Consider the following 25,293-nt stretch of genomic DNA (forward strand, 5'->3'; position numbering starts at 1 on the left):
AGTGGGTTGGTATACAACCTGCTGCTGGATTTTCAGATCTTTGGACAAGGCCAGAACTGCCTGAATGAGGTGGGTGGCTACACACACGGAATTCTCTGCACAGCCTTTGAATAGGAGCTGCCCCATGTGGAACAATCTTGTTAGATTGCCCATAGTCTGTTTGCAAGTGTGGCTATAGAATTTGTTGAATCCTTGCTGTTTTTGACATTTTCCACGTTGTGGCTGGCAGTGATATTTGGTATAATAATAATAAAAAGGGACAGTATTATTTCCTTTATTTATGTAATATCAGAGCAATTTTATCTGTAACCATCTGGTTTTCTTCAGAGTTAGGTTTTATATCTCAGAAGCAACTGTGCCTTTTCATTTAATTGCTGTGTGATTAGTATGATAATTAATTAGTTTATTAATGAAGCCATCATTTTGTTCATCACAATTTCCTACCTTACTGTTATATTGCCGTACCAACTTGTTCTTCCTGCCTCACATTTATTACTAGTCTGACTACTGAAAAGTTACATCTAACAAAGCAATCCCAGAATTGTTCCAGGCCATCACTGTACAACCTGGTTTCTGACCACAACTAATATAAGCCCAGGGCAGCTGGGAAATATGGGAGTTGTAGTGTAAAACACCTGGGGGTTAGCACTATAGCCCAATGAGTTGATAATGAAGCAGAAGAAGAGGAGAATGGTTATGTTTCAATAACTTAATCAGAACAAAACCCCTATATATTTAGGTAGTGCAAATCCTGTGGGGACAGTTGGATGCAAATAATGATTCATGCTATTGCATTATAGCAGTTCCACTTTTGTGAGAAGTACAATATACACTGAGCCATGCAGCTCTAAGCCTTTGCTGTCCATCCCCTGATTTGCTTTTTGATGTTGGAAGCAAAGTGTCAGGGTTGCACGAGCATAGAAAAGCTTTTAAACTGACCAAAAGAGCCCTTGGGATGGTCATCACCCTTCTCTTGTAAGTTCCATCCTCACCCTTAGAACGATACAAGATGGTGATGCTTAGCAGTGACAAAGGAAATATTCCTTTAGTGTCATTAATGGATGCTGTTTCCAGTGCACAAGAAAGGAAGGCATTTTGTGCCTTCCCCATAACACTGGGATCTACATTCTGTTTTTCTTTAGAACTGTTAATGAAGACAGTGGCAGAGATAGTGGACCTAAGTGAATGCAGAGTCAGGGAAGTGACTTGAAAAGCTGTGTGGCTACACTAGGAGTTGAAAACTACTCTTTGAAATGTGAGCTTCTCTCTCAAAATGGTTGTAGTAGATTTTTTAAAAGAAATTCACCATGGATAAATTGGCACTGTAACTTTTTAAAAATGAAATTTTTGTACAAGGTCCCTTTAGTTTTCAGACTGTTTTCTAATTTTTGTTTTTCCCCCCCTCCAGGAAGTTTCAAGATAATGACGTATAACAGATGCCAAGAAGATGCAGGTAACTTTAAAACTAAACTATCAGTTTTTCTGGCAGTAGAAGTTGAAGAATGTTTAAATTAAATGCAATTTATGCATATGCTACACTTTACTAAACTGTATGCACTATTTCTTGGTTCAATATAATTGGTCAAAAGCACTAATTACCTTGGAGGTGGGATATTTTCCCCTAAGTTTGTTACTGTTCTACAGATCTTATTACTTACTGGTTTCTTCTCTGTAATTTGAATTCAAAAACAAACAAAAATCATTTGTGTACAACTTTATAGTCCTTAATTTTTCTCTTTGTACATTTTACTAAGACATTGGTGTGTGCCCTAAGATTATATCTACAGAGATAGATAAGGGAGAATTACTGTTCATTAATAAACAGATGTATTTGTCAGTATAAATCCAGAAGTAGACATGTCAGGGCTACCATTTCTGCTGCCAAAAATGGTAGTCATTCATCTCCTTTTTGCTTTCAATCTCTAGTAAAACCAAAACCTGTGATGTGACATGTTTTCACATTGTGATTTTCTCTGCTCCTGCAAGCAGAGACCATAAGCGGAACAAAATTTGAGGAAAGGCACATTTATCTCACAGTTTGTGTGGTTAGACAGCCCAGGGATAAGAGGAGGAAGAGTGGGAGGTCTGGTACTTCCAGTGGCAACTGAGTGGATCCTATAGCTTCTATTTTCAGCATCATGCAAATGAACAAATGTTTCTCTTTTAAGTATTTAGTTGTATTGATCTGTTTTTTGTCCTTTTCAGGCAGCTGCATCTTTTGGAGAGGAATGTCTGGAACCTTTCTTTAGTTGATGAGCAATTAAATCCCTCTGGATCATTCTTCATCTGGACCCTTAATAACCATGGATAATGTTCAAATGCCACAGAAAGTCTTGACGGATGTATGATAAACTGTTCAGAGACATTTCCTGCCATGAACAGAACTGTGTGACAATTACTTCTTAGCATAGAGCTGTACGAGATCTGATGCCTATAAGACTACTATGTGGAGAGTTCCACAGAGAAAGAGAAGCCTGTGAACTTGGAACAGCTCTGGAGAAATGGGAGCAACCAAACTTTAAAAAGCACAGCACTGGATACACTTCATGTGCCTGTACAGCGTTCAAGTGAACTAGCACTTAAGACCTTGTGTGACAAAATGGACTCTGGAGATACGGCTGTAGGGCAAAACGCTACCTCAAGGTCTGGAGAAACAGCTAAAATACCAAGTAGATGGAGGCAGGAACAATCAGCTAATGTTAAGATGAGCGCGATTGGCAGCCTGGAAGGACAGGCACGAGTTGATCCCGAACACATGGGAAGCCCTGCATCTGCACAGCTTTTTAGTTCCGGGAAGGTGTTACCACCTACTGATGCTGCCCAGCAAGCCACAGACAAGCAATACCCGCAGCACCTTCCGAGCCTGTACTCATGTCAGCACTCACTTTCTTTCCCTCAGCATTCGTTGCCAGAAGGATTATTGCACAACCTAAAGCCGCAGCAGAGCCTAGAAGGCCATAAATGGCCGTTTGCTGGCCATTTGCAATCGGTCGCCTCTGAGGACTTGTTTCCATTTCAAGTGCATGGCCATAGCGGAAGTTTCTCTAGAAAGAAAATTTCCAGTTTGAACCCTGCTTATAGCCAGTATTCTCAGAAATGTATAGAGCCGCAGTCGGAAGATGGTCATAAGAAAGAACACAAACCCAAAAAGCCCGGCAAATACATTTGCCCTTACTGCAGCAGGGCTTGTGCCAAACCTAGTGTACTTAAGAAACACATTAGGTCCCACACTGGGGAACGTCCGTACCCTTGTGTCCCTTGTGGTTTCTCATTTAAGACAAAAAGCAATTTATACAAGCACAGGAAATCGCATGCCCATGCAATCAAAGCAGGATTAGTCCCTTTCACAGAATCCGCTGTCTCTAAGTTGGACTTAGATGCCAGTTTCATTGATGTGGAGGCAGAGATCCATTCAGATGGGGAGCAGAGTACAGATACTGATGAAGAGACTTCATTACTTGTTGAAGGTTCTGACAAACTGAGCCCAGTTCCCCAAATCCCACTGGACATTGCGAGTAGAAGTGGCTTTCATGCATCCATAGAAGAGCCCCTGGGAGGCCCAATGAAAGTCCCTATTTTGATTATTCCGAGAAGCGGGATGCAGTTATCATGTGAAAGCTCCCCACATGTTGGACCTGATACTCTACAAAGCCCATTAAGTACCAAGTCAGATGGCTCTCACACAGTTAAGCAGCGACTTGCACTAAGACTGTCTGAAAAGAAGGGACAAGATTCGGAGCAGTCATTAAATCTCTTGAGCCCGCATAGCAAAGGAAGTACCGATTCTGGCTACTTTTCACGCTCTGAAAGTGCAGAGCAGCAAATTAGTCCACCAAATACCAATGCCAAGTCTTATGAAGAAATAATCTTTGGGAAATTCTATAGGATTAATCAAAGGGCGGCACAACCATTAGCGACAGCCAATCAGGATCATAACTCAATAGGTAGAAAAGGCAGTGTGGAGCCACTACCTCTTGTGAGCCCTAGATTAGACATCAAGATGCTTGACGAGCAAATGTCTCCAAATAAAGAAGCACTAATTGATCCTAGTAAGAGCACTATAAAAAGTAGCCAAGCCTTTAATGATAATACAGAATCCAAACACTCTCAAGCAGTCACATCATTCATCAAAAGTGAATCAAACCCATATCCAGGAAGTCACCCAGGTGATGCATCTCTCCTCCTAGAACCTCCAGCAGATACAAACCCACTTATCAGAAGCAATTCCATGCCAACATCATCAGCAACCAATTTGAATGTTCCATCAGCTTTAAGAGGAAGTCATTCATTTGATGAGCGGATGACTGGTTCAGATGATGTGTTTTATCCTGAGACAATTGGAATACCCCATCAACGAATGTTAATAAGACAAGCAGCCTTTGAGCTGCCATCGTTGCAGGAAGGACACTCAGATTCAGAGTATCATGGAAGAATGGGAAAGAACGTTATGGTTGCTTCTAGCAGATTGGGAGAAAGAGGGCCAGGGTTGAGAGAGAAGAAGTTGCCATCCGGGGAGAGACCCTTTTATGAGGGAGATTCCTCTGGAAAGCACTACAGAAAATGGGAAGATTATGGAACTCTGAAGCAAAACTATAGAGAGGCATCAACTCTGAGTGGGTCAAAACAAGGCACAGAATTTTATACAGATTCACCTACACAATTGCAGGCTGTGTCATCTACATACGGCATCATATTTGAAAACAGAAAGCGCAGAATACAGAAAAGTGTTGGAGATGAGGAGGACACACCCTCATTATGCAGTGGTGCTACTGGCAGTCCTGTGACTGGGGATTTTGATCCTAAATCACAAATCCAGGAAGGATCAAGGAGTGGCTACACCATTCAAAGCCATGATAGTTCTGCTCATTCACACCCAGAACGCTTTGAAGTCTGCAGGCCCCATGTGCAGTCAGGCAGTCCAGCTACCAGTTTAGAAGAATGTTCCTTAACTGCTGAGCAAGAAAAGGCAGCAGAATCTCTGAGCAGAAAAGGGAACGTGATCTCCGTTATTCAGCACACAAATTCATTAAGCCGGCCAAACTCTTTTGAAAGGTCTGAATCAACAGAGCTTGTTGCCTGCCAACAAGATAAACTTTATTCATCATCTGAGACTTGTGAAAGTGAGATAGGAGAGTCCCCAATGAGCCCAGACGGGGTTCAGCAGGCAGAACATGCTGACAGTGTTAGCAAACAGCTATCAACTTCATCCCAACATTCTCAGCCATATCATATGCAACCTAGACTTGTTCGCCAGCATAATATACAGGTACCTGAAATTCGCGTCACAGAGGAACCAGATAAACCTGAGAGAGAGAAGGAAGTCCCAGCAAAAGAGCAAGAACGGCCTCCAGAAGAATTCCAGTGGCCACAGAGAAGTGAAACACTTTCCCAGCTCCCAGCTGAAAAGCTACCACCGAAGAAAAAGCGCTTGCGGCTTGCAGATTTGGAGCAGGTCTCCTCTGGAGAGTCTAGCTTTGAGTCCACAGGGACGAGCCTTTCCCGCAGCCCAAGTCAAGAGAGTAATTTGTCCCATAGTTCAAGTTTGTCAATGTCGTTTGAAAGGGAGGATAGTATCAAGTTCATCACACCAACCAAGCAAGATGAATTTGGTAAACAGTCTGAGTTTTTAACCGTCCCTGCTGGTGCTTACTCGCTTTCCGTCCCAGGGCATCACCAACAGAAAGAAATGCGGCGTTGTTCATCCGAACAGATGCCATGCCCTTACCCTGCGGAACTTCCTGAGATCCGAAGTAAATCCTTTGATTATGGTAATCTGTCTCATGCTTCTGCAGGAGGGGCACCTCCCATCACTTTATCTCCAGTAAGAGAGAGGAAGAAATGCTTCTTGGTTCGCCAGGCTTCTTTCAGTGGTTCCCCGGAGATTTCCCAGGCTGATTTGAGCATGGAACAAAATATAAAGCAGGAGCAAATGGAACATGGACATGCTGTTCTTCGGTCTTCCCAAGTTGCTTGGCCTCATTCCCCTTCTTCCGTTCAGCTGGATGATTCTGGGAAACAGCCTGCTGGTCCATGTGTCCCACGTAGCACTACTTTATCTCCACTTTCCCACCCTCCAGTCCCACAAGCACCTTATATTCCAAGCAAATATTCAGCAGAACAGCAGCATCTGTTTGCATTGCAAGACAAGGTGCCCTTTCTCCCCATCCATAACACATTGCTGCAGATTCCATACCCTTCTGTCTGCATGGTTCACTTGCCATCTCAACCTCTGTGGCCTTCAGAACTTTCCCAGACCCGCTTTCAACATCATTTTACACAGCAGCTCCAGAAATCCTACTCCAAGCAACCTTTTCTGACAGAAAGTCACCTGGGCTACCATCTGGAATATGCTCAGGATCATATCCGAAAGAAAGCTGCTGATTATGTACATACTAATGAGCAAACTTACCAGCATTACTCAGGAACATCTGGGCAGTATTCTAAAAATGCACTCGCAACATACCAGCCAGATTGTAGCATTAAATCAACAGATACCTCTTCTGAGCAGCAGCTACAGGCAGATTTTGAAACCCAGAATATTGGACCTGTTCGATCAGTACCAGACACAGTTGTTCCTGTCAGGATCCAGACACATGTGCCATCCTATGGTAGTGTCATGTACACAAGCATTTCCCAGATTCTCGCACAGAGCAGCAGTCCGGCCATTGTTATTTGCAAAGTAGATGAGACTGTTTCTCAAAGAACATTAGCAACTAGTGCAACCATGCATGGAATAGGATTTAATATAGCGCAGGTGTTAGGCCAACATGGAGGATTAGAAAAATATCCCTTGTGGAAAGTACCGCAGACCTTATCACTGAACTTAGACTCCTCTATCCCATTGTGCTTGACCTCCAGTTCTGATACTGCCTCTACTCTTGGTGGAAACAAGCGAATGCTTTCACCGGCAAGCAGCTTGGAGCTCTTTATGGAGACCAAACAGCAAAAGAGAGTCAAGGATGAAAAAATGTATGGTCAAATTGTTGAGGAGCTAAGTGCTGTAGAACTCACCAGTTCAGACATAAAGAAAAGTTTTCCCAGACAGCAAAAGCCCCAGCTGGTTAGACAAAGTTGTACTACTGAGCCGTCCACCTCACCATCTTCTCCATTATCATCCTCATCATCTCAAGATTTGCAAGCTGCCACTGAGCCTTCCCCATTGAGCAGGGAGAAGCTTCCCAGTTTTGACTCTGCTTCACCAGGGCAAAAGTCTAGTGGCACTTCTGAAGGCAGAGAGTCTCCAGAAGAACTGGATGTAGATGAAACATCATCGGATATGAGTCTAAGCCCACAGAGGTCTTCATTGCCCTCAGGGGAAGGTCACATAGGAGAGCAAAGCAAGCAACAAAAATTTCCACTTGGTATGTTGGTACAAATGGCATCCCAACCAAGTGGGAAAGCTGTGAACTCTACAATTCTCCTGACGGATCTTTCTGACATCCAGCAAATCCTGCAGTTCCCTAGTTTGCGCACCACCACAACTGTGAGCTGGTGTTTCTTAAATTACACGAAGCCTAGTTTTGTTCAACAAGCAACCCTGAAATCATCGGTTTATGCTTCTTGGTGCATTAGTTCATGTAACCCAAACCCATCAGGACTGAGTACAAAGATTACCCTTGCACTCCTACGGTCCAAGCAGAAAAACAGCACGGAAATCTATACGCTGTCTCCAATGTATAGACCTGGAACAGGAAAACTAACATCATCAAGTGCATGGAAACAGTTTTCTCAGGTAATTAACTAATTTTCAAAGATACACATGTTTCTATTTAAAATTTCTACTTAGAGATGTGCGATGTGGTAGAGACTTTTTGGTGTAATGTTTCTGGAATAGTTCCTCTAGAGCAATGATTACAGTACTTTGGAATGGAAAGTCCAAGGGGAGATTTAAGGAACACTTGATGAGCAGGAGCTAGCAAGAACATGGCAACCTGCTCATCTTTGAAAAAGCCTTGTTGATTTTCAACAGGTTGTATGTATATTCACCCACAGAAATTGATCTAGAGCCACTCCCAGAAATGCAAACATTGGGTCACAACTGTCCTGTTGTATAAAAATATTACAAAAAGGAAGGATTGGATTCTTACAGAGGAATCACCCCATATAAACCGTTCTCTGAGTGATAGTTAGCTCCTTGTTATCCTTTATTTTTAATCCTCGTTTTCCTTTGTATACCATGGTAACACCTTATATAATTGATGGTTTCAAAAAGCAGACGACCCTAGACTGCAACTGCAGAGGCCTTATTTTCACATGCTTTTACTTTCACCTTGTGGTGGAGTTTGATACTTTTTGGCCAAAAGAGCATACAGGGACTTCCAGCTGTGCCCAAAGTTAATAATACATGCAAGAACAATATGCATTTCCTAGTCCTGGAATTTGTAAACCTTGTTGCAATACTCAGCCCATGGCTTGAAAACTGGGCCAAAATCCAAGGCCACAACCTTTCTTTTTCTTTTATGTGGAGGTTGGCAATCCCATTACAGCCCAAATAGATAGATAATGAGGTGCCAACATCACATGTGGGGTTGGCAGGGATTTTTATAGCCCTGATTCAAGGCTATGATATTCCTTATAGCTAGAACACTTTGCTGTATCCCAGGAGGCTGTGGATTTATGTTGCAACTCTGAATGAGTACCTAAGGCATTGGGCTGGGGAGCTCAAAAACAATTGGACGTAGTTTGTTGGCTTATGAGCAGTAGGCAGAGATACTGGCATATTTTAAACACACCAGCCTGGACGGGGCAGACATCTACAGCAATGACTTGAAATTCCACTTGACTGAATTTGATTACCTAGTAAATCCTCTTTCCCTTTACTTTTATGTAAATATGGCAGCACAATGCAGTGTTGTGTTCACAAAATCTCAGACACTTCAAAAACTTTCCTCCTCTGCATATTGCCTATCTCACTGATTCACTGGTGAAGAGAAAGGGCAAGATTAGTTGGCTTCCTGACTCTCAGCACTATTTCAGGTTTAAATGTGTTCTAAAGTGTTTACATTAATGTGATGCAATGTAGTCATTCTATTCACATGTGTTTTCAGTTCTTGTCAGCAATTAGTGACTCTTCTTTTTACATTTTGCAGATGAAGCAAGAGCCTTTCTTTGTTTTTGGCAGCAAACATGAAAAGAAAGTCATGGGGAATGTTATCAAAGAAAGAATTAAAGGAGACAGCCATGGAGATAAAGATATTGCAGCCAAACAAACTGAGCCAATGCGTATTAAAATTTTTGAAGGAGGGTAAGCATATATGACTGAAAATATGTGTTTTCTGTTACATCTAGGAACAGTAGCAAAGGAAACTGTCACAAGAGAAAAAGGAAGGGCAGGCCCCTTTTGACTTCCTGTAGTTGAACCACCAACTCTGGGTGTATCTGGATAGATAGCAGATAGTTGCAGAGTGAAAACAAACCAGCCAACAAACAAACAAACACAGTGTAGATTTGGAGACCAGCACAGAAAAACATGGCGGAGATATCCAGGCCTTTGACTAAAGGCAAGCACAAAGCCATGCTCTTCCCTGTAGCCTTTTATTTAAAAGACTCATCACAACAAATCAGTGTGCCTGCCCCTCTTGATACTTGAGCACTGATCTGCACAGTAAGTGCTGGAAGCTGTCCTGGTGTTGCACTTCTGTGCATGTGGAGGTCAAAAAAGGTGAAAACAAGATTCCATTGGCCCATATAGAATCTCTATGTGTGCACACTTAACCCTCTCACTGGAGGAAGACGTGTGCTCACTCTTATTCATGATTATGAATTTAGAATAGTAATTCTCAAAGAATCTTTTGGCTGCTGCTCACTATAGGAATGAAACAAGCCATAAGCAAATAAAATATATTTTCCAACACCCTGGATTTGTTTTATCAAACCTTCTTATGTCCCTTGGATATAATATATATTCATCCCATTCAGAGAGGTAATTGCAACAGTGATACTGGTTCGGGAAATGGAAGTGTTATTTGTCCTGATAGTACATTCTTCCCCTGTATGTTGACAGGCATTGTGCCCATGAGACAACTGTTTTCTAAACAGAAGATCGCACAGGTTCAGATCGTACACAGAAAATAAGTCAAACTCTTCCTTTCAGAGGCACTGATGTGCGCTAGTTTGTGTTATGCAGAGTTCTGTGCAGATCAGCAGATCAGATCTGCAGATGTGTTACCACATATGCAAGGAGTGGCATATGTAGATCTAGGCATAGGTTTGATGCAGCCAGGCTGTTCTGCAGTATTTTACTATGAATCCACATTAAAAACCTACACAGTGCTGTTTTGCACAGAGGCCGCTCTTGCCCATATTTACACTGGCTTGCATAGATTTTTAAATTATGCAATAATTCTGCATGCTATCCTTCAAATTGTGGTAGTGTTTTTCTTTTCGGTTTTCTAAGGAGGGTTTCCCCCCCTGGAAGCATGCAAACAATAGGCTTACTCTTTTGCAGACCTACTTTGTGTGCCTCACTGATGCAAATTTTCTTGTTGTTATTCAAAGGGCATTAACCACTGTGAGACAGCATGATTCAAATGATGGTATTTCAACAGAAACATTTGCTTTCCATCACCTGCTACTCTTAATGCCAGGAGGAAACCACCTTTTGGAAAAATCACCAGTTTAGTAAACTTGCTCAATTGTATTCTGGATTATACAGACCAGGAGCAGATCATCCAGTGGAATAAGAAGTGGGGCAGGCAAATAGGGCACATGTGAAGAAAAAGATGAGGAGGCTGAAGGGCTAGGAAGAGATTGCTTTGGGAGACTGAAAATACAGACCATCATACAAAGCTAAGGTGTTGGATTAGGACTTGTGAGATGCGGGTTCTTATCTCCACTTGACCAAGAAGGTCAGTGACTCTCAGCCTAACCTACGTTTTAGGTTTGTTCTGAGGATGAGAGGGAGAAGAGGGGGTTTACATAAGTAGCTTAGGGTTTCTTGCCAGAGAAAAGGGGCAGGATATAAAAGCAATAATAAATGTAAAGAATACCAATGGGACTTTAACTAATTCAGCCGTACAAAATGAGACATGTAACCTAAAGAGTCACAAAATGTTTTAAACTCCAGCATATGTCACATACATCTAGAGAGTCAGATCATATTCTACCTTTGTTGAATGTCTTAAAAGCAAAAACCCTTATTCAAAGGACTGTATGAAACACTGCATAAGAGCAGCATTTCTTCCAGGTCCTCTTCTTCCAGCTCCTGTGCCCCATACCTTCAAACAAGCTATCTCCAGATCACTAGCAGCTTCAAAAACATATCCCAAATGATAGCCATGATAAAAATAAGGAGGCAAGATAGGCATATGAACAAGTGACAGGGAAAGGTATGGTTTTGTTTGTGAATTGCCAATAGCAGTAGAGTAGTGGTAAAATTTGGCGTACAGGTGCTCATCGTGACATGCCCCATAACCATGCCTCTCTAGACTGTCCAGAAATACAGGCCGTGGTGCTGATCCATATCAATAAACCTGTTCTGGCAGTTTTGATCTTCACCAGAGGCCCATTCAAGACTAGCACCCACTTGCCCTATTCTCTCCATTACGTTAGAGATAGCTTACAATAGTATGTTATGGTTGAGTAAATTGATTCTTTGTCCCACAGTCCTTTGACTGAAAGGATTGCCGCTGAACTTGGAGGGGACGGAAATTTGAGTGGATGGTAGATGGCATCTGCATCCCTGATAATTAAAGGGAAGAAAGGCCCTAGCACTTCAGCCTGGGAGCTCTGGCTCCACTAAAAGTTAGGGCATTCTATATGCAGAATAGAATACTGGTTTAGATGGAGCAAGCAAGGCTCTTGTCTTGAAGGACTTCTTTAGATCATAGCTCAACATCACTCCTTTGTCATTTGCAAATGCAGTGTGCTTAATAAAACCATAGTGTTTTGAATTGTTTCTCTGGAAATGAGTTATCTCCCTGATTGATAAAGGAGTTGTGACTGTGAGCTCTGACCCCTTTTGTGTCTGTTCTGCAGTTTATGAAAACAGATAACAACGTAGTAGCTTCTTTTGATACCACCTACTTTTCTTACTCAAGGTTGATTGTGAGGAAAACTAGCCATCCCGTGTAAGGGCAAAAGAGCATTGCAAGAATGTGCTACCCGTAGTGGAACTTATTAACATTATGTCCACAGAAAGAATGGAAGTGACAAGGATCTTCATAATGTCCATATAACTAGACAACAATCCAGTGTACAGATGTGCTCTACAACTTTTGAAAACTTGAAACTTTTCCAGTTGTGGAGCCAGAGGAGCTGTCACTGTGCAGAAGGGTTTCTTAAAGTTAAAGACACACCTTTGAGTGCCACGTCTTCTGTGAAAACTTTATATTAAAAAGTGAAAATGCTTCCATAAATGCTGTTCAGGATAACTGTATAGCTGTGCCTTGATTTGTTTGACCCCTTCCACTTCTGGTGCTGTTAATCTTTTGTAACAAGTATCAGTGAAGTTTAATTCAAATTTGCATCCTGAATTTTCTTTTGAGTTGGCTCAAGCTCAGCAGGCAGAAATTGCCACTGACCCAGTGATCTATACGTGAAGTGAACGGCTACCAAGCATTTCTATCAGAAAGTTCCATTCCCACCTATCATACACTCCTCTGTATTATCACTGTTTGTTTTGTTAGCCTTTAGTACTACCTAATCTGAATTAGGTACTGCAGGTGGTGCAGTGGTTTAAACCGCTGCGCTGCTGGACTGGTTGATCGAAAGGTCGCTGGTTCGAATCTGCACAATGGGGTGAGCTCCCGTTGCGCCAACCCAGCTCCTGCCAACCTTGCAGTTCGAAAGCATGCAAATGCAAGTCGATAGAAAGGTACCACTTTGGTGGGCAGGTAACAGCATTCCGTGCACTTCGGTGTTTAGTAATACCGGCCACATGACCACGGAGACTGTCTGTGGACAAACGCTGGCTACCTCGGCTAGGAAACGGAGATGAGCACCGCCTCCTAGAGTCAGGCATGACTGGACTTAATATCAAGGGAAAGCTTTACCTTTACCTTTAATCTGAACTAGCAAAGGGCTATGCTTATTGCACAGGTATGTAAAATATTAAACAATAATGGACAAATGCAGAGCAAAAAACTGAAAGGCAGGAACATTTGGGGTCCTGTCTTGAGATTGCCACATGCACAGAAATTTCCTTGCATCCTTGTTGGAGCAGAGTGGCATAGCCATTAAATATGGCTAAGAATAATGATGCTGGCATACTTACTGAATGGTGAGGGAAATTATCTTAATATTGTCTTTCTTCAAACAGGTATAAATCCAATGAGGAATATGTATATGTCAGAGGACGTGGACGTGGAAAGTACATTTGTGAAGAATGTGGGATTCGCTGCAAGAAGCCAAGCATGCTCAAAAAACATATCCGCACTCACACCGACGTACGGCCTTATATATGCAAGTTGTGTAATTTTGCCTTCAAAACAAAAGGTACTTAGTCATTTTTGTGGTGGGGGGCAGTAGAGAAAAATCTATTCTTGTCTGTCTGCAGTGCATCTTTTCAAATGCAAAGGAAGTTTCCCTAAAGGAAGGTGGATTTATTGATGAAAATGAGAATTCATGAGATGCAACTTTCCTCTCTTTATCTAAGTGATTGAAGGATTTATGTGAGCTGGAGAGCCACTTTGTATTACTTAATTAAGAAATATGGGCTTCTACCCAGTCCATCTGTCTGCAAAGGAAATGCAGTGGCATAAAAATGGCCTTGGCAGATATTACTTTTGTGCTCAAAATGTTGTGGTGCAAGTATTAATTATATCAGGGGACTGTACATTTGTAGGGGCACAGTGCAGAAGCAGAACATTAGCTGTAGGCCAGAGAATTCCTGATCTGCCTTGATGGTTGGGTCAATTTCACATGTATCAATAATGCAAAGGTCCAGCGTCTCCAGGTGGGCCACTTTGACCCACAGTTACATCAATTATGAATTGAGATCCGATGGCCTGTATTCACATGTACTTACCAGCCTTGAGAAGCAGGGAGGCCTGCTTTCATTTGCCCATTTGTAATGGGATTCATTGGAATAGGATTTGCCCTTACAAAGAGGAAAAAAGGAATCTGTTGGGTTCCTCCGTTTCCTAATTCTGCATACAACTATGTGAGGCCAAAGCCTGCTTCTGGCTATTGTTTCACGTTCCCTCTTAGGAAGCTTCTTGTGGGTGTGTGTATGTGGGACAGTGATATACGGCGTTGGAGTGGTAAGTTTTGAAGTGTAGGCACTCATCAGGACAGTCTCCATTGCAGCTGCTGTTGGCCCATATCAACAGACCACTTGTAGCTGTTTTCATTTCCACCAGGCACAGATCTTGACAAAGCTTATGCTTCTCAACTGGCTATTCAAGGCCAAACCATTGCAAAATACTTTGCTCTGCATTGAGAAATAGTGTATTGCTGCTGAGAAAATTAATTTCCCTTACATGCACACGCGTACACACACAGCTTCTGTGGGAATCACAGCTAGACTTGGAGCTGGCAGGGAAACCTGAGATGACAACAGCAACCCGGCTCCTAAAACGGTGATGGCACTGCATCCCAGCCAGTACTGCATTGGGTGTATGCCCTGCTCATTCTGCAATACTAAGATGACAGGAAGAGCTTTTGTGAGTCTGTTGAATGAGCTTGAGAAGGAGAGTTTCAAATTCCCTGTTGGTGTTTTAGTGCATCTTTTGATACTGTAGACTATGAAAGAGGTGGAGGGTAGTACCTCTCGCAGTTCTGCTGTTCTGCAGAGGGTGATGTGCTCAGTATAGTTCCTGTGTTCACACTCCAAGATCTGCAGTCCGGCAATATTTTCACTTAGGGCAAATGAAATTTCACAACTTTCTTCATCAGGGTAGGTGGTACAAATGCAAGGGACGGGGGAAGAAGCAGGAGGGCCCAGAAATTCAAACAGATGTGACTGTGAATTCATATTGTGTATTAGGTTTGATAGTTTTGCTCCTTTCAAGGTGTGATTTAAGCTGTTCTTTATATTTGTTAGAACTTTGTGTAGGTATCTGATTCTAGTCCTCCCAGATTAGTTTTAGCTTACTTTTAGTCAAAAATTTATTTATTGCTGGTTTTAATCTCTTGTTAAGTGTCTGGAGCCTATGGGAATGGGATGGTATATAAAAATGAAAATAAAGAATGAAACAGTTTTAATGTTGCCCATGATGATGAATAATACAAAGAAAAAGAAAATGTATTTGGAGCATAGGAAAGATATATAATTGGAAGCCTGTATAATTGCTTGTGTGCTCATTTTTTCAGGCATATATGATAATTAATTTTATTGCCATAAACATTTCCAGAGGGTTAGCTTTGTTGCAGAAAAAAGCACTCTTTGTGGCAACTTTTAAAGCTAGCAAATTTATTCTGGCATAAGCTTTAAAGAATTTGAGTCTGAGAAAGTGAATCCTCTGATGAATTTGACTCTAGTCTACCAATGCTTGTGCCACTATACATTTACTAGTCTCCAAGGTGCCACAAGACTCTTTGTTGATTATATTCCAGATGTAACACCTGGAAGATGGAAGATGGGCAGTGCATTCCTGTAACAGGCAGAGGAGAATCCATAGTGTAGCTTCCACTGCTGCCTATGCCAAATTCGTTGTGCAGCTCATTGTTGCCAGGGTGGGAGTATCCTTTGTGGGCTTCTTATATTCTGCAGCCTCCTTTGAGTGCCATTTCTCTTGGTAGAAAGGAAGGGCAGAACTCAAATGAATAAATAGGTATAACTCCCTGGGAATTAACTACACTAGTTCTTGGCTGGCATTGTTTCTTGGATGCTTTGGGGACTATGTCTGGGAAACAGGAAGAGCTTGGATACTGCACATAAGAGGCTTCCTTCAGTCCTCCCAGTATGTGCTTCTCCACTCATGGACTGCAGAGGCCATAGGACTACAGCCTCAATCACTCCTAAACCAAAGTATTTTAAAGATGGGGAGAAAACCCTGAACCAGATCATGCAGCTGGCTCACTATCCAAACCCTTCCTAATGAGAGACAGCTTCAGATATTTTGGCACTTGATGCATTCATCTAAAATGACAATCCTTTCTCAGCCGGTTTTTCAGGTGGCCATTCACAGATAATGATGATTGTAATTAGTGATGATCACTGGGACAAAGTGGGGTGTGACTGGCGCAGTAAAAAGATGATACAGGCTCAGCAGTCCTGAGCAAAAGGACCAAAACCGAAGAATATGCATGTTATTATATGGAATCCATGTTGCTTCAATGACATTTAAATGGAATGGGTCCATTACAGCTATCTGTCTACCTTACTTCTCTATTCAGTTTAGAGGGAAGAAGGGGGGAAATCTCCAAAGAGCCAACAAGGCTTCTGTACTGATGTCTTCTCATTAGTGTCATCTTTGTGCTTTTCCACAGGAAATCTGACAAAACATATGAAATCTAAAGCACACATGAAAAAATGCCTGGAGCTGGGGGTATCAATGACATCTGTGGATGATGCGGAAACAGAAGAGGCAGGTATGTCACCGTGAGTTTTATGGAGTTGCAGTGGCCTTTGCAGTATGCAAATGACTCATCTTCTCTTGTCAGCAAGTGATGAAGTGTGATATGGGGAGAATTTTTAAAAAGTTTTCCTCATGTCAACACCAAGCTTTGAAAATAATCTTGACGTGTGTGTTTGAGGATAATTGAGTCTAGGGTTTTCTTTATTGGGAAAATGTCTTCTGCCCCCCATGAAGTAAAATCTGGTCTTGTTGTACACGGTATTCTTAGAGACTGATATGCAGTCGCATTCCAAAACAGTGTGAAAACATTTTGTACTTTGCCTACTGTACGACCTGTAGTGAAGATAATGTTGTGCAGCATGGAAGCGGGGCTTTTGGTATGGTCAATGTGATGCATCCTTCAGTCAGCTGAGAACGCTTAATGTTGTTTTGAAGAAGACTTGATTTAGGCCTCATAGTTGCAGAGTAAATTTTTTAAAGCTTAAGTTAATGAGTTCATCATTTAGAGCTTGGACTGGCTAACAGGACAACCCTATATATGTTTGCTACTGAAAGGTAGTCCTTTTGGGACTTATTCGCAGGTATATTTGTAAAGGATTGTAAGTCAAACCTTTCAGGACAAATTACCATGTGACTTTGCAATCTGTACTCATACCATCCTGTAAAGATTTCAGAAAGCCATACAAACCAGCGGGATTTATTAGTTGGATTATGCATGAAAGTGTCCTTCCGATTTCAGTGGGTCGATAGACCCCTTTCTACAGCGTTGATTTTTATGCAGCTGTTTCACCAGAAAGTATACATTTACTGTCATTCCACAGTGAGAGCTGTAGGCATGGTCAGTACCTTTTCACATGCAAAAAATTAAGCAAACAAATCCAAAAATATGTCTCTTGTATATGCTTTATTGACTTGTAATAATTGTTCCAGAAAATATGGATGACACACATCATGAAGTGGAGAAGAGTAACATTACTGGCACATCAACTGATCACCAGTTCTCTGATGCAGAAGAATCAGATGGAGAGGATGGAGAGGATAATGATGATGAAGAAGAAGATGAGGATGATTTCGATGACACTCTCGGAGACTCGACACCCAAAACAAGATCACGAAGCACTAGCCCCCAACCACCCCGATTTTCCTCGTTATCAGTGAATGCTGCTGCAGCATCCTACGGGGGTTCTCCTGACGGTTCAGTGAGTCATTCATCTTTGATAAGTTATTTGGTCACTTTACCTAGTATTCAAGTTACTCAGCTCCTAACACCAAGTGACTCTTGTGATGATTCGCAAATGACAGAGTATCAGCGGTTTTTCCAGAACAAAAGTACAGACTCAGAACCTGACAAAGATAGACTCGACATCCCTACATGCATGGATGAGGACTACATGGTTTCTTTGGAATCCAACTCGTCTCCTAGAGACTTTTCATCTTCTAGCCGACAGTCCTCACCTGGGTATGATTCTTCACCATACAGAGATAATTCACCAAAGAGGTATTTGATGCCCAAAGGAGATTTATCACCCAGAAGACATTTGTCACCAAGGAGAGAGATTTCACCCATCAGACACATTTCACCAAGGAAGGAAGCTGTACTGAGGAGAGAGTTATCACCAAGGAGAGATGCGTCTCCCAGACGCCACCTCTCGCCAAGGCGACCAATGTCACCTGGAAAAGACACATCCGCCCGAAGAGACCTGTCTCCACGAAGAGAAAGGAGGTACATGACCTCAGTTAGAGCAGCATCGCCCCGGAGAGGCCTGTACCATAACCCAGCATTGCCTATGGGCCAGTATTTGCAATCTGAGTCCGTTCCATTGGGACAGTTGGTAAGTTGGAAAGAATGTGCCCGCATTTCAGCTTTATTGATTTTCCATTCTTTTGCTCCGTGGTATTTCCTATCGCAGCCCACACTCAGGGAGTACCACCCACATTAATGTACCCATATTGGCTCAAATACCATAATGAGGTGGTAGACTTCAGGCCACAGGTGGGGCTTACGTCACAGTGTTCTTTTTCATGCAAGAATAAATAAATCTCCGTTTGCTTGTTAAGGAAAATGATTCTAGTTCAATATTCCCCAATTTGCAAACATCCCACAAGCAGAGAATTTCTGTATGGCTTGAGCATTCAGTCAAATATTCTCCCATCTACCTCCTGAAGTATTTCAGTTTAGCAAACGATTAACCTTCTCCTCCTCCCATGTTTTAGGAAGGGCAAGCCAGGATGATGCTGTAGCATCCTCCTGCTACTGTTACTCATACAGCTGTCCTTCTGTAAAAACCTTTCTATCATCCATCTGTTTTGTTCTCTACAATTAGGATCCCTCCCTGTGGATGGAAAGAATTGAATTTAGATGCACAAGAGTAGCAATTTCTAAACCTTTGAATTGGCTTCCTGGGGCCTTTGAGCATTCCCACAGGCTTAAACATAATTGCCTCCAGTTATCGTAGGAGAAGAAGAAGACCGAAAACCAATCACCATTTTTACTGTCATGGAAAGGATACATTGCCTCTAATTTACCAGTCAAAGTATACTGACTGGCCTCAGCTGGTATCTGGCAAATAGAGAAAAACAAAGACTCTGTGCTTCTCTTGAAATAAAGAGGTATACATGATCCTGCAGTTCTAGGAACATTAGGTCTGAACTGTTGCTCTATTTGAGCTTTTTTTTACAAGTTGAGCCTTTACAAGTACACGCGATCTTATATAGATGGACTATTACATGTAGAAATAAACAAAGCACATGTAGGATACAACTTCAAAAAAGAAGCAGTACAGAATCTGATATCGCTATATTATCAAAGAATAACTGAAGTTTAATTTCAGAATTATTCTCCTAAACCCACAAGTGTCATTTACCCAGATGAGATGGCAGAATGTCAATATATTGTTGTAGCCTCAGGCTCTGACTTGCTTTCTAGGACTGACACTCTTTGCCCCTTGACACAATGCTGAGATTATTCTTGTGGGAAGAGTGTCCCTGTACTGAGACAGAGGTGAGATAAGAACCTCTGATGTCAGGCCTGTTTCCTTAGAACTAGTTTAGCCTGTGACTAAGCTGAGAATGAAAACATATGGAAGCAGGTTGTCTTATGAATAAGCCTGCACATTTTTTCCCTAGAGTTTCTGCAATTCCCACCAGTGTTCTTTCAACAGCCATTCTGTTCATAGCCTCCTTTATTCCCATTCCTCTGGCTCCATTTAAAGTTTTTATTTTCAAAAGTGGAGCTTTGTTTCAGTATAGAGTTGTTGACGGTTGTTTGTGAAACATGACAGTGGCAGAGTGACTGAATGGAAGGCAAAGGAATGATTCAAGCAGTTGTAGTAGAGGATCTTGAATCCCTAAAAATCTGGCAGTCTCCTTAAATTATGTAATTAAAAAGCACAGAAGAAAATGATAACCCTTTGAATTCAGCATTTCAGTCCTTCATATTTGTGTATCTCAAGTATCTCTCATAGGAGCTGCTAGATAGTAGTTTTACTCATGTGCACTATCCTTGCACATTCTGGATAGCTCCACTGCCATCTCACAATGTCTCAGGTCCAAAGTTGGAGTTCTTAGGTCATCACAATCCTTCTTTAGCGTTGATTTGAACTGGTTGTTCAGTGCCTAGTAAAAAAGAGCTGTGATTTCATTAAGTGTGTTGCTTAACCAATTCTTCCATACGGGATTGAGTCAGTGGGAGCTAGGATTTCTTGCTGTTAAAATGTCAATACAATTATTAGCATTTTAAAAACAGCCATAACATTTGGTTAGCTGTATTTTCAATTCAGGAATGAATGGCTCCATAGATATAGGCCCACTTGGTTTCCTAACAGTACTTTCCTTTTTTTAAAACTACCTGAATCAACATTTTAGGGGTAGGGGGCAGAATCTACCCACTTACCTAGTGGCATCTTACAACGTTTGTGTGAACAGTTGCTTAAGTATGGGTACTCATCTCAACCAATTTCTGCCATTTCAGTTGATTCTATTGAGTGTTGCTTGGAATGCTATCAGGATAAAGTTATTTCCCCATTTTATATGTACAAATTTCCTGTGCACTTGTAGAAGAATTTCAGTTAATGTTGGAGAGTACATTGTTATTCAAAACGGAATCTTGTTTGCACTCTTCCGAGTTGTAGAAGTACTTATAAAACCCTTTAGAATGTTCCTAGGACAGCACATTCCTACTAACTATTATGACATTTTGTAGCCTGACTAACAGAATTGCTTATCTTTGTTGTTTCTCTGTGCATTACAGCCAGAAATTTATTGGATGTATCTCACTTCTCAAATTCTGTGCCTTCTAAGTAGCACAATATTTTATCATTAAGTATGGTTGCGCTTCAGCTTTAGAAATGTGCAATTGTACAATTTACAAGACCGTACATTTTGTTGTAATGCAAGTGACAAATTGCTTTGCAGTATCTTTTGCTGAGCCCCTAAAAGGAAGCCATGTTGCAGATTTACCAGGACTGTGGTGTGCTGCTATTGTTGCTAATTCTTGCCTTACTGTCTTTACCTGCAGAGTTCAAGATCAGGGTTGTTCCAGGGACCTTATTTCAGTATGCCTGGAGAAAAAGGAGTTCTGGAGCATCATGGATCTAATCTGTTTCCTGACAGTCCTACAGACTATGTCTTTAGCCACCTTCCACTACACTCCCAGCAGCAACTTCGTGCCCCCATCCCCATGATGCCCATTGGGGGCATCCAAATGGTCCATTCGATACCTGCAGCCCTGTCTGGTTTACATGCTCCATCTGTCTTGTCCCTCCCAAAAGAGGGCTCTGGGGAGAAGAAAAGGGCAGCTTCGGAAACCAGTGCTAAAGAGTCATGCATTATTTCTAGGCACCTTGAGAAACGTACGTGCTCTCACACGTTGCATAACGTGGTTCCAGGCAGTGCATCATCTTCTCAGCTGCTGTTGATGAAAAAGAATCCTTCAGAAGAGGGTGTCATTGAGAGGGAGCAGGAGGAAAACATACAGAATTGTACAAAAGCCATAGCCTCTCTCCGAATTGCCACAGAGGACGTTCTTCATGGGACAGAGCAGTTGCAGAGGGATTCTGAGCCCCCTCAGAAACCCTTAGAAAGTGCACATTTTAGCATGAAACACTTTAGTGGCTCTGAGCCAGGCCAGATCTGTGCCTCAGCCACCAACCCTGACTTGCACAGTGGCGAAAAGGACCTTTTTGGTACATCACAGACTGCATTATCTCATTCCACCTTTTACAGCAAGAGCAGTGTGGATGTCAGGCAGATAGGCTGTCCTAGCAGGAAAGATTCCCCGTCAAGCACACAGGAAAGAAAAGACCCACCCTCCGAAAACGGCAACCCACAGTGATCCGAAATGTGTGAAGACTTTAATACATGTGTTTACTCCCATCCTGTTTCTCCCCACTAGTGTAGAAGGAAGTATTCAACTTTATAGCATGCCGGTTCTAAGTTACAGTAGTTTGCTATTATATATACTTTTGTTATATCAAAAGAATTGAGTAAAACTACGAGTCATCATGAGCCTGACCAAAATGAAATTTCAAAATTCTTATTGGGTCTGGTACTTTTAACCTGTACAGGTGTTTGTGCCTTTTCTTTACTTTTGCTTATATTCTTATAAGCATTTTTTTAGCAGTAATTTGTACATATTTTAGAATTTGTGTATCTGCTTTGTAATAAATGTAATTTCTTTCCTTTTTGGGACACTTTGACCTAAATGATGTAAAGCAAAAAACAAAAAAAGCATCAATATATATGTGAGGTTGCACTAAAATATTTTTATATGATTAAAACTGAACAGCTTTTATGTACAGCTCTGATTCTGTAATACTAATATTTATTTACTTTGTTTCATAAATTGTACATTTTTTCTTAATGTTGCGGATTGCTTTTCTATGTGAAGCATGGGATTTACTGTTGCATTATTAGAACAAAAATGTATATTGTAAACAAGATATTTAAACTAGAGTATCTTATCTTATTCTGCACTTATGCATTAGTTAAAAAAATAAGATAAAAGGATGTATCAGTCCGTTCTTAACTCTTGTAATTTTTTTTTGTCTCTCGTTTGCTGGATCGACTATAACTTAAAGTGCTGATTGTGATTTTAAAAAGATAGTACCGTAAAGCATTAAAGTAAAACCATGTGCTATTGTGAGTTTTTTCAAAGCTTTATAAAACAGTTATAAATATATTAAAAGTATTTGGTCTTATGTGAACATGTTGCTCTATATGCTCCTTTCAAAATATGGGAAAACATTCCACCCCATGTAAATATAGGCGAATTCAAAAATGGTGCAGTTTCATGTGGATTGTCTGGACGCTTAAAGGCCTCACCCTGTTTCAAGTGAAGTCCGTGGACATTGTGACCCTTGTTTGAGCAAAAGCAGGATCAGGCAATAGATCATCACATATCATTGTCCAAGTGGCTTTAAAAAAAGAACAGGATGGAACTCTGGCTCCCTTGGCCTTGTAGAGAGGGCTGAGGCTTTCATCCCAGGGAAGAAAGCTTGTTTGACTGTTGTATAGATCTGCTATCGGCTGGCCCGGTAGCTCAGCAATGGGTGCTGGCACTGCATGCAGCAAACAGAGGTGTTGAAAGAGCTCCATACTAGACAATAGCAAGGAACTGAGTCATACTGCCAAGTTCCCTGACATGCGGAGGCGGTAGGGTGGGTAATGGGAAGGGGACATCAGATGAATACTTGCTCACAATCATCTCTGGACATCAAGGCAAGAGACAGGAACTTGGAGGAACTGGATTGCTGAAAACAACATGATAGACATATTTTCTAAAGGGGAAAGCCCGGTGGGCAAAAGAGTTGCATCCTTCAAGATTTAGGGCATTTATAGCACTCAATTGTCTTGGGAGAAGACTGGGAGGAATCATTGCTTAAATGTTTGAAGTTACGACAGATGCCCCCCAAATACCCTCATAAACCCAAGTCAACAAAAATCTGGGTTATTTTTCTGTGCTATTTAGTGGATTATAATTCTGTGAAAACACGTTTGTATATTGAATTGCAATACATTTAAGGAGTGTTCTTTAAAAAAGAAATAAATATACAGTTACATTATGTATCTAGTGTCTAGTTTTCATGTGGTGTTTTAATTTTTTCCCCACCAAGCAAGCACTTAATCTCTTTTTGGCTACGATCTTATGTATAGTTTACTTATAGGAAATCCCATAGAATTCAGTGGAATTTACCCCCAAATAAAGATTTATGGGATTGGGCTGCTTGTTGCCCTAGTAAGTCATATTCTGCCATTATACTGAACATGTGAAGTGGCATGAGCATCTGTGTAACATGCTTAGTTTGGCATGACATAAAGGGGGAAAAGAGTCACTATGTTTTTGTGATAATATATTATCCATTGCACAGTTCCAAGTCAGAAAAATGGCCATAAATTATTCACTGAGCACATCCCAGTAGTCAAAAGTTTTGCCTCTTGGCTAAGTGTCTTCCAAAGAGATGAGCTTGTAGTGGCTTGTTTACAAACAACGTGACAGAACTGCAGTAATTAATCCTTGCATCTTTCAGGGCTTTAACCTGGCACAGAGTGAAATCAGAATTTGTATTGTGTATTACTGTTATTACAACATTACAGCTCTCTCCCACCTGTTTCCTCTTGCAAGGACTTGAAAATGGCTTCCATGATCTTCCTCTTCTTCCATTTTATTCTCCCCATAATCCTCTAGGGGAGGTTAGGCTGAGAATCAGTGACAGACTGAAAGCTATTCAGAGACCTTCAAGGCCAAGAGAGGCCCAGAACCTGGAACTTCCATATTCCAGTCTAGTATTCTCACTGCTAGACTGAATCTCTGATAGTCCATGTATTTAGAGTAGCAAAACAAACAAGCAAGCAAACAAAACAATAAAAGTATTTTGTCTCCAACTTCTGTGGTTTAAAAAGATACCGGTTAACTCTTATTGTTAAATGCCTGCTTAACAGAACTGTAATATGCTTCAGTTGACCCAGGCCATTTAAAAAGGTGGATGATGATAAAATGTCACTGGAGTATGTATGTATTTGGTTAAACCAAGTCACAGAAATGTCACATACTTTCTAATTATGTTTGCAATGCCTTTGGGCTGATTTCAACATAAGCTTTTTCATTAGTCTCTAAAGGTACTCTTAGGTCCACATACACACATTCAAGTATGTTTGGAGCAGTCTATTGGTGTAACATTTAAAGGGATAAACTAACGAACGTCATGCAAGCATCTAAGATTTCACTCACGGCCTCATACCTGGAAAGGTTAGATGAGTAAGCCATGATGCTCTCATGCAAGATGACGTGGCATGCAATTCAGGCTCTCTGATGTAAAACCAGCTGTTCTGCGGAACTCACTTCCAATAGGCCTTCCCAGAACTGCTGTTTAATTTGAGGAAGCACTGTGGCCCAAAGGTCAAGCATATGGTGAACACTGTAAAGCTGCTGCCACTTTTTATATGTACTTCTAGGTTAATTGGGCTGCTGGTCTGTATAAGGCAGCTTCCCACGTGAGCAGCAAAGTTCACCAGTTTTGATAAGGCACCATGAGCTGAGTTGTTCTGTTACTTTCATGTAAATCTTAGCACATACCCATCCATTTCCAGGATTTTAGGTCTGCGTTCTCAAATACAAACCCATTAGAGCACTATGGTTATGGACTGAGGTCCCCTTCAGATAACATATCCTGTGCAGATGCTTTCAAGTCCTTCTACTAGTACGAGTAATTTGTGAACGAGAAATAATGAGATCTCAATTCTGCAATGCATGAGTGCACACATACCTTGGATTTTTAAATAATGTGCTTTGATGAAGTGATTTCAAATCTGTCCTGCAGAACATATGGAGCATAAT

The 25,293-nt window shown here is 41.4% G+C and overlaps 1 protein-coding gene across 5 annotated transcripts in view; it reads left to right on the forward strand.

The window, feature by feature from the left end:
- The window catches only part of HIVEP2 (HIVEP zinc finger 2), a 150,317-nt gene extending 126,794 nt beyond the window's left edge, over window positions 1-23,523 (forward strand). For all 5 annotated transcript variants that reach the window (XM_044423448.1, XM_044423473.1, XM_044423456.1 and 2 more), the window contains 7 exons: window positions 1,409-1,453; window positions 2,206-7,732; window positions 9,090-9,244; window positions 13,259-13,434; window positions 16,372-16,473; window positions 17,391-18,292; window positions 20,977-23,523. In XM_044423448.1, the coding sequence (XP_044279383.1) occupies window positions 2,600-7,732; window positions 9,090-9,244; window positions 13,259-13,434; window positions 16,372-16,473; window positions 17,391-18,292; window positions 20,977-21,792 (7,284 nt within the window). In that variant the 5' untranslated portion in view covers window positions 1,409-1,453; window positions 2,206-2,599 and the 3' untranslated portion in view covers window positions 21,793-23,523. The remainder of the gene's footprint in view (window positions 1-1,408; window positions 1,454-2,205; window positions 7,733-9,089; window positions 9,245-13,258; window positions 13,435-16,371; window positions 16,474-17,390; window positions 18,293-20,976) is intronic.
- Window positions 23,524-25,293: the final 1,770 nt, after the last annotated feature.

This window comes from Varanus komodoensis, unplaced genomic scaffold (genome assembly GCF_004798865.1).
Source record: "Varanus komodoensis strain SLA01 unplaced genomic scaffold, ASM479886v1 scaffold1, whole genome shotgun sequence".
Lineage (NCBI taxonomy): Eukaryota > Metazoa > Chordata > Lepidosauria > Squamata > Varanidae > Varanus > Varanus komodoensis.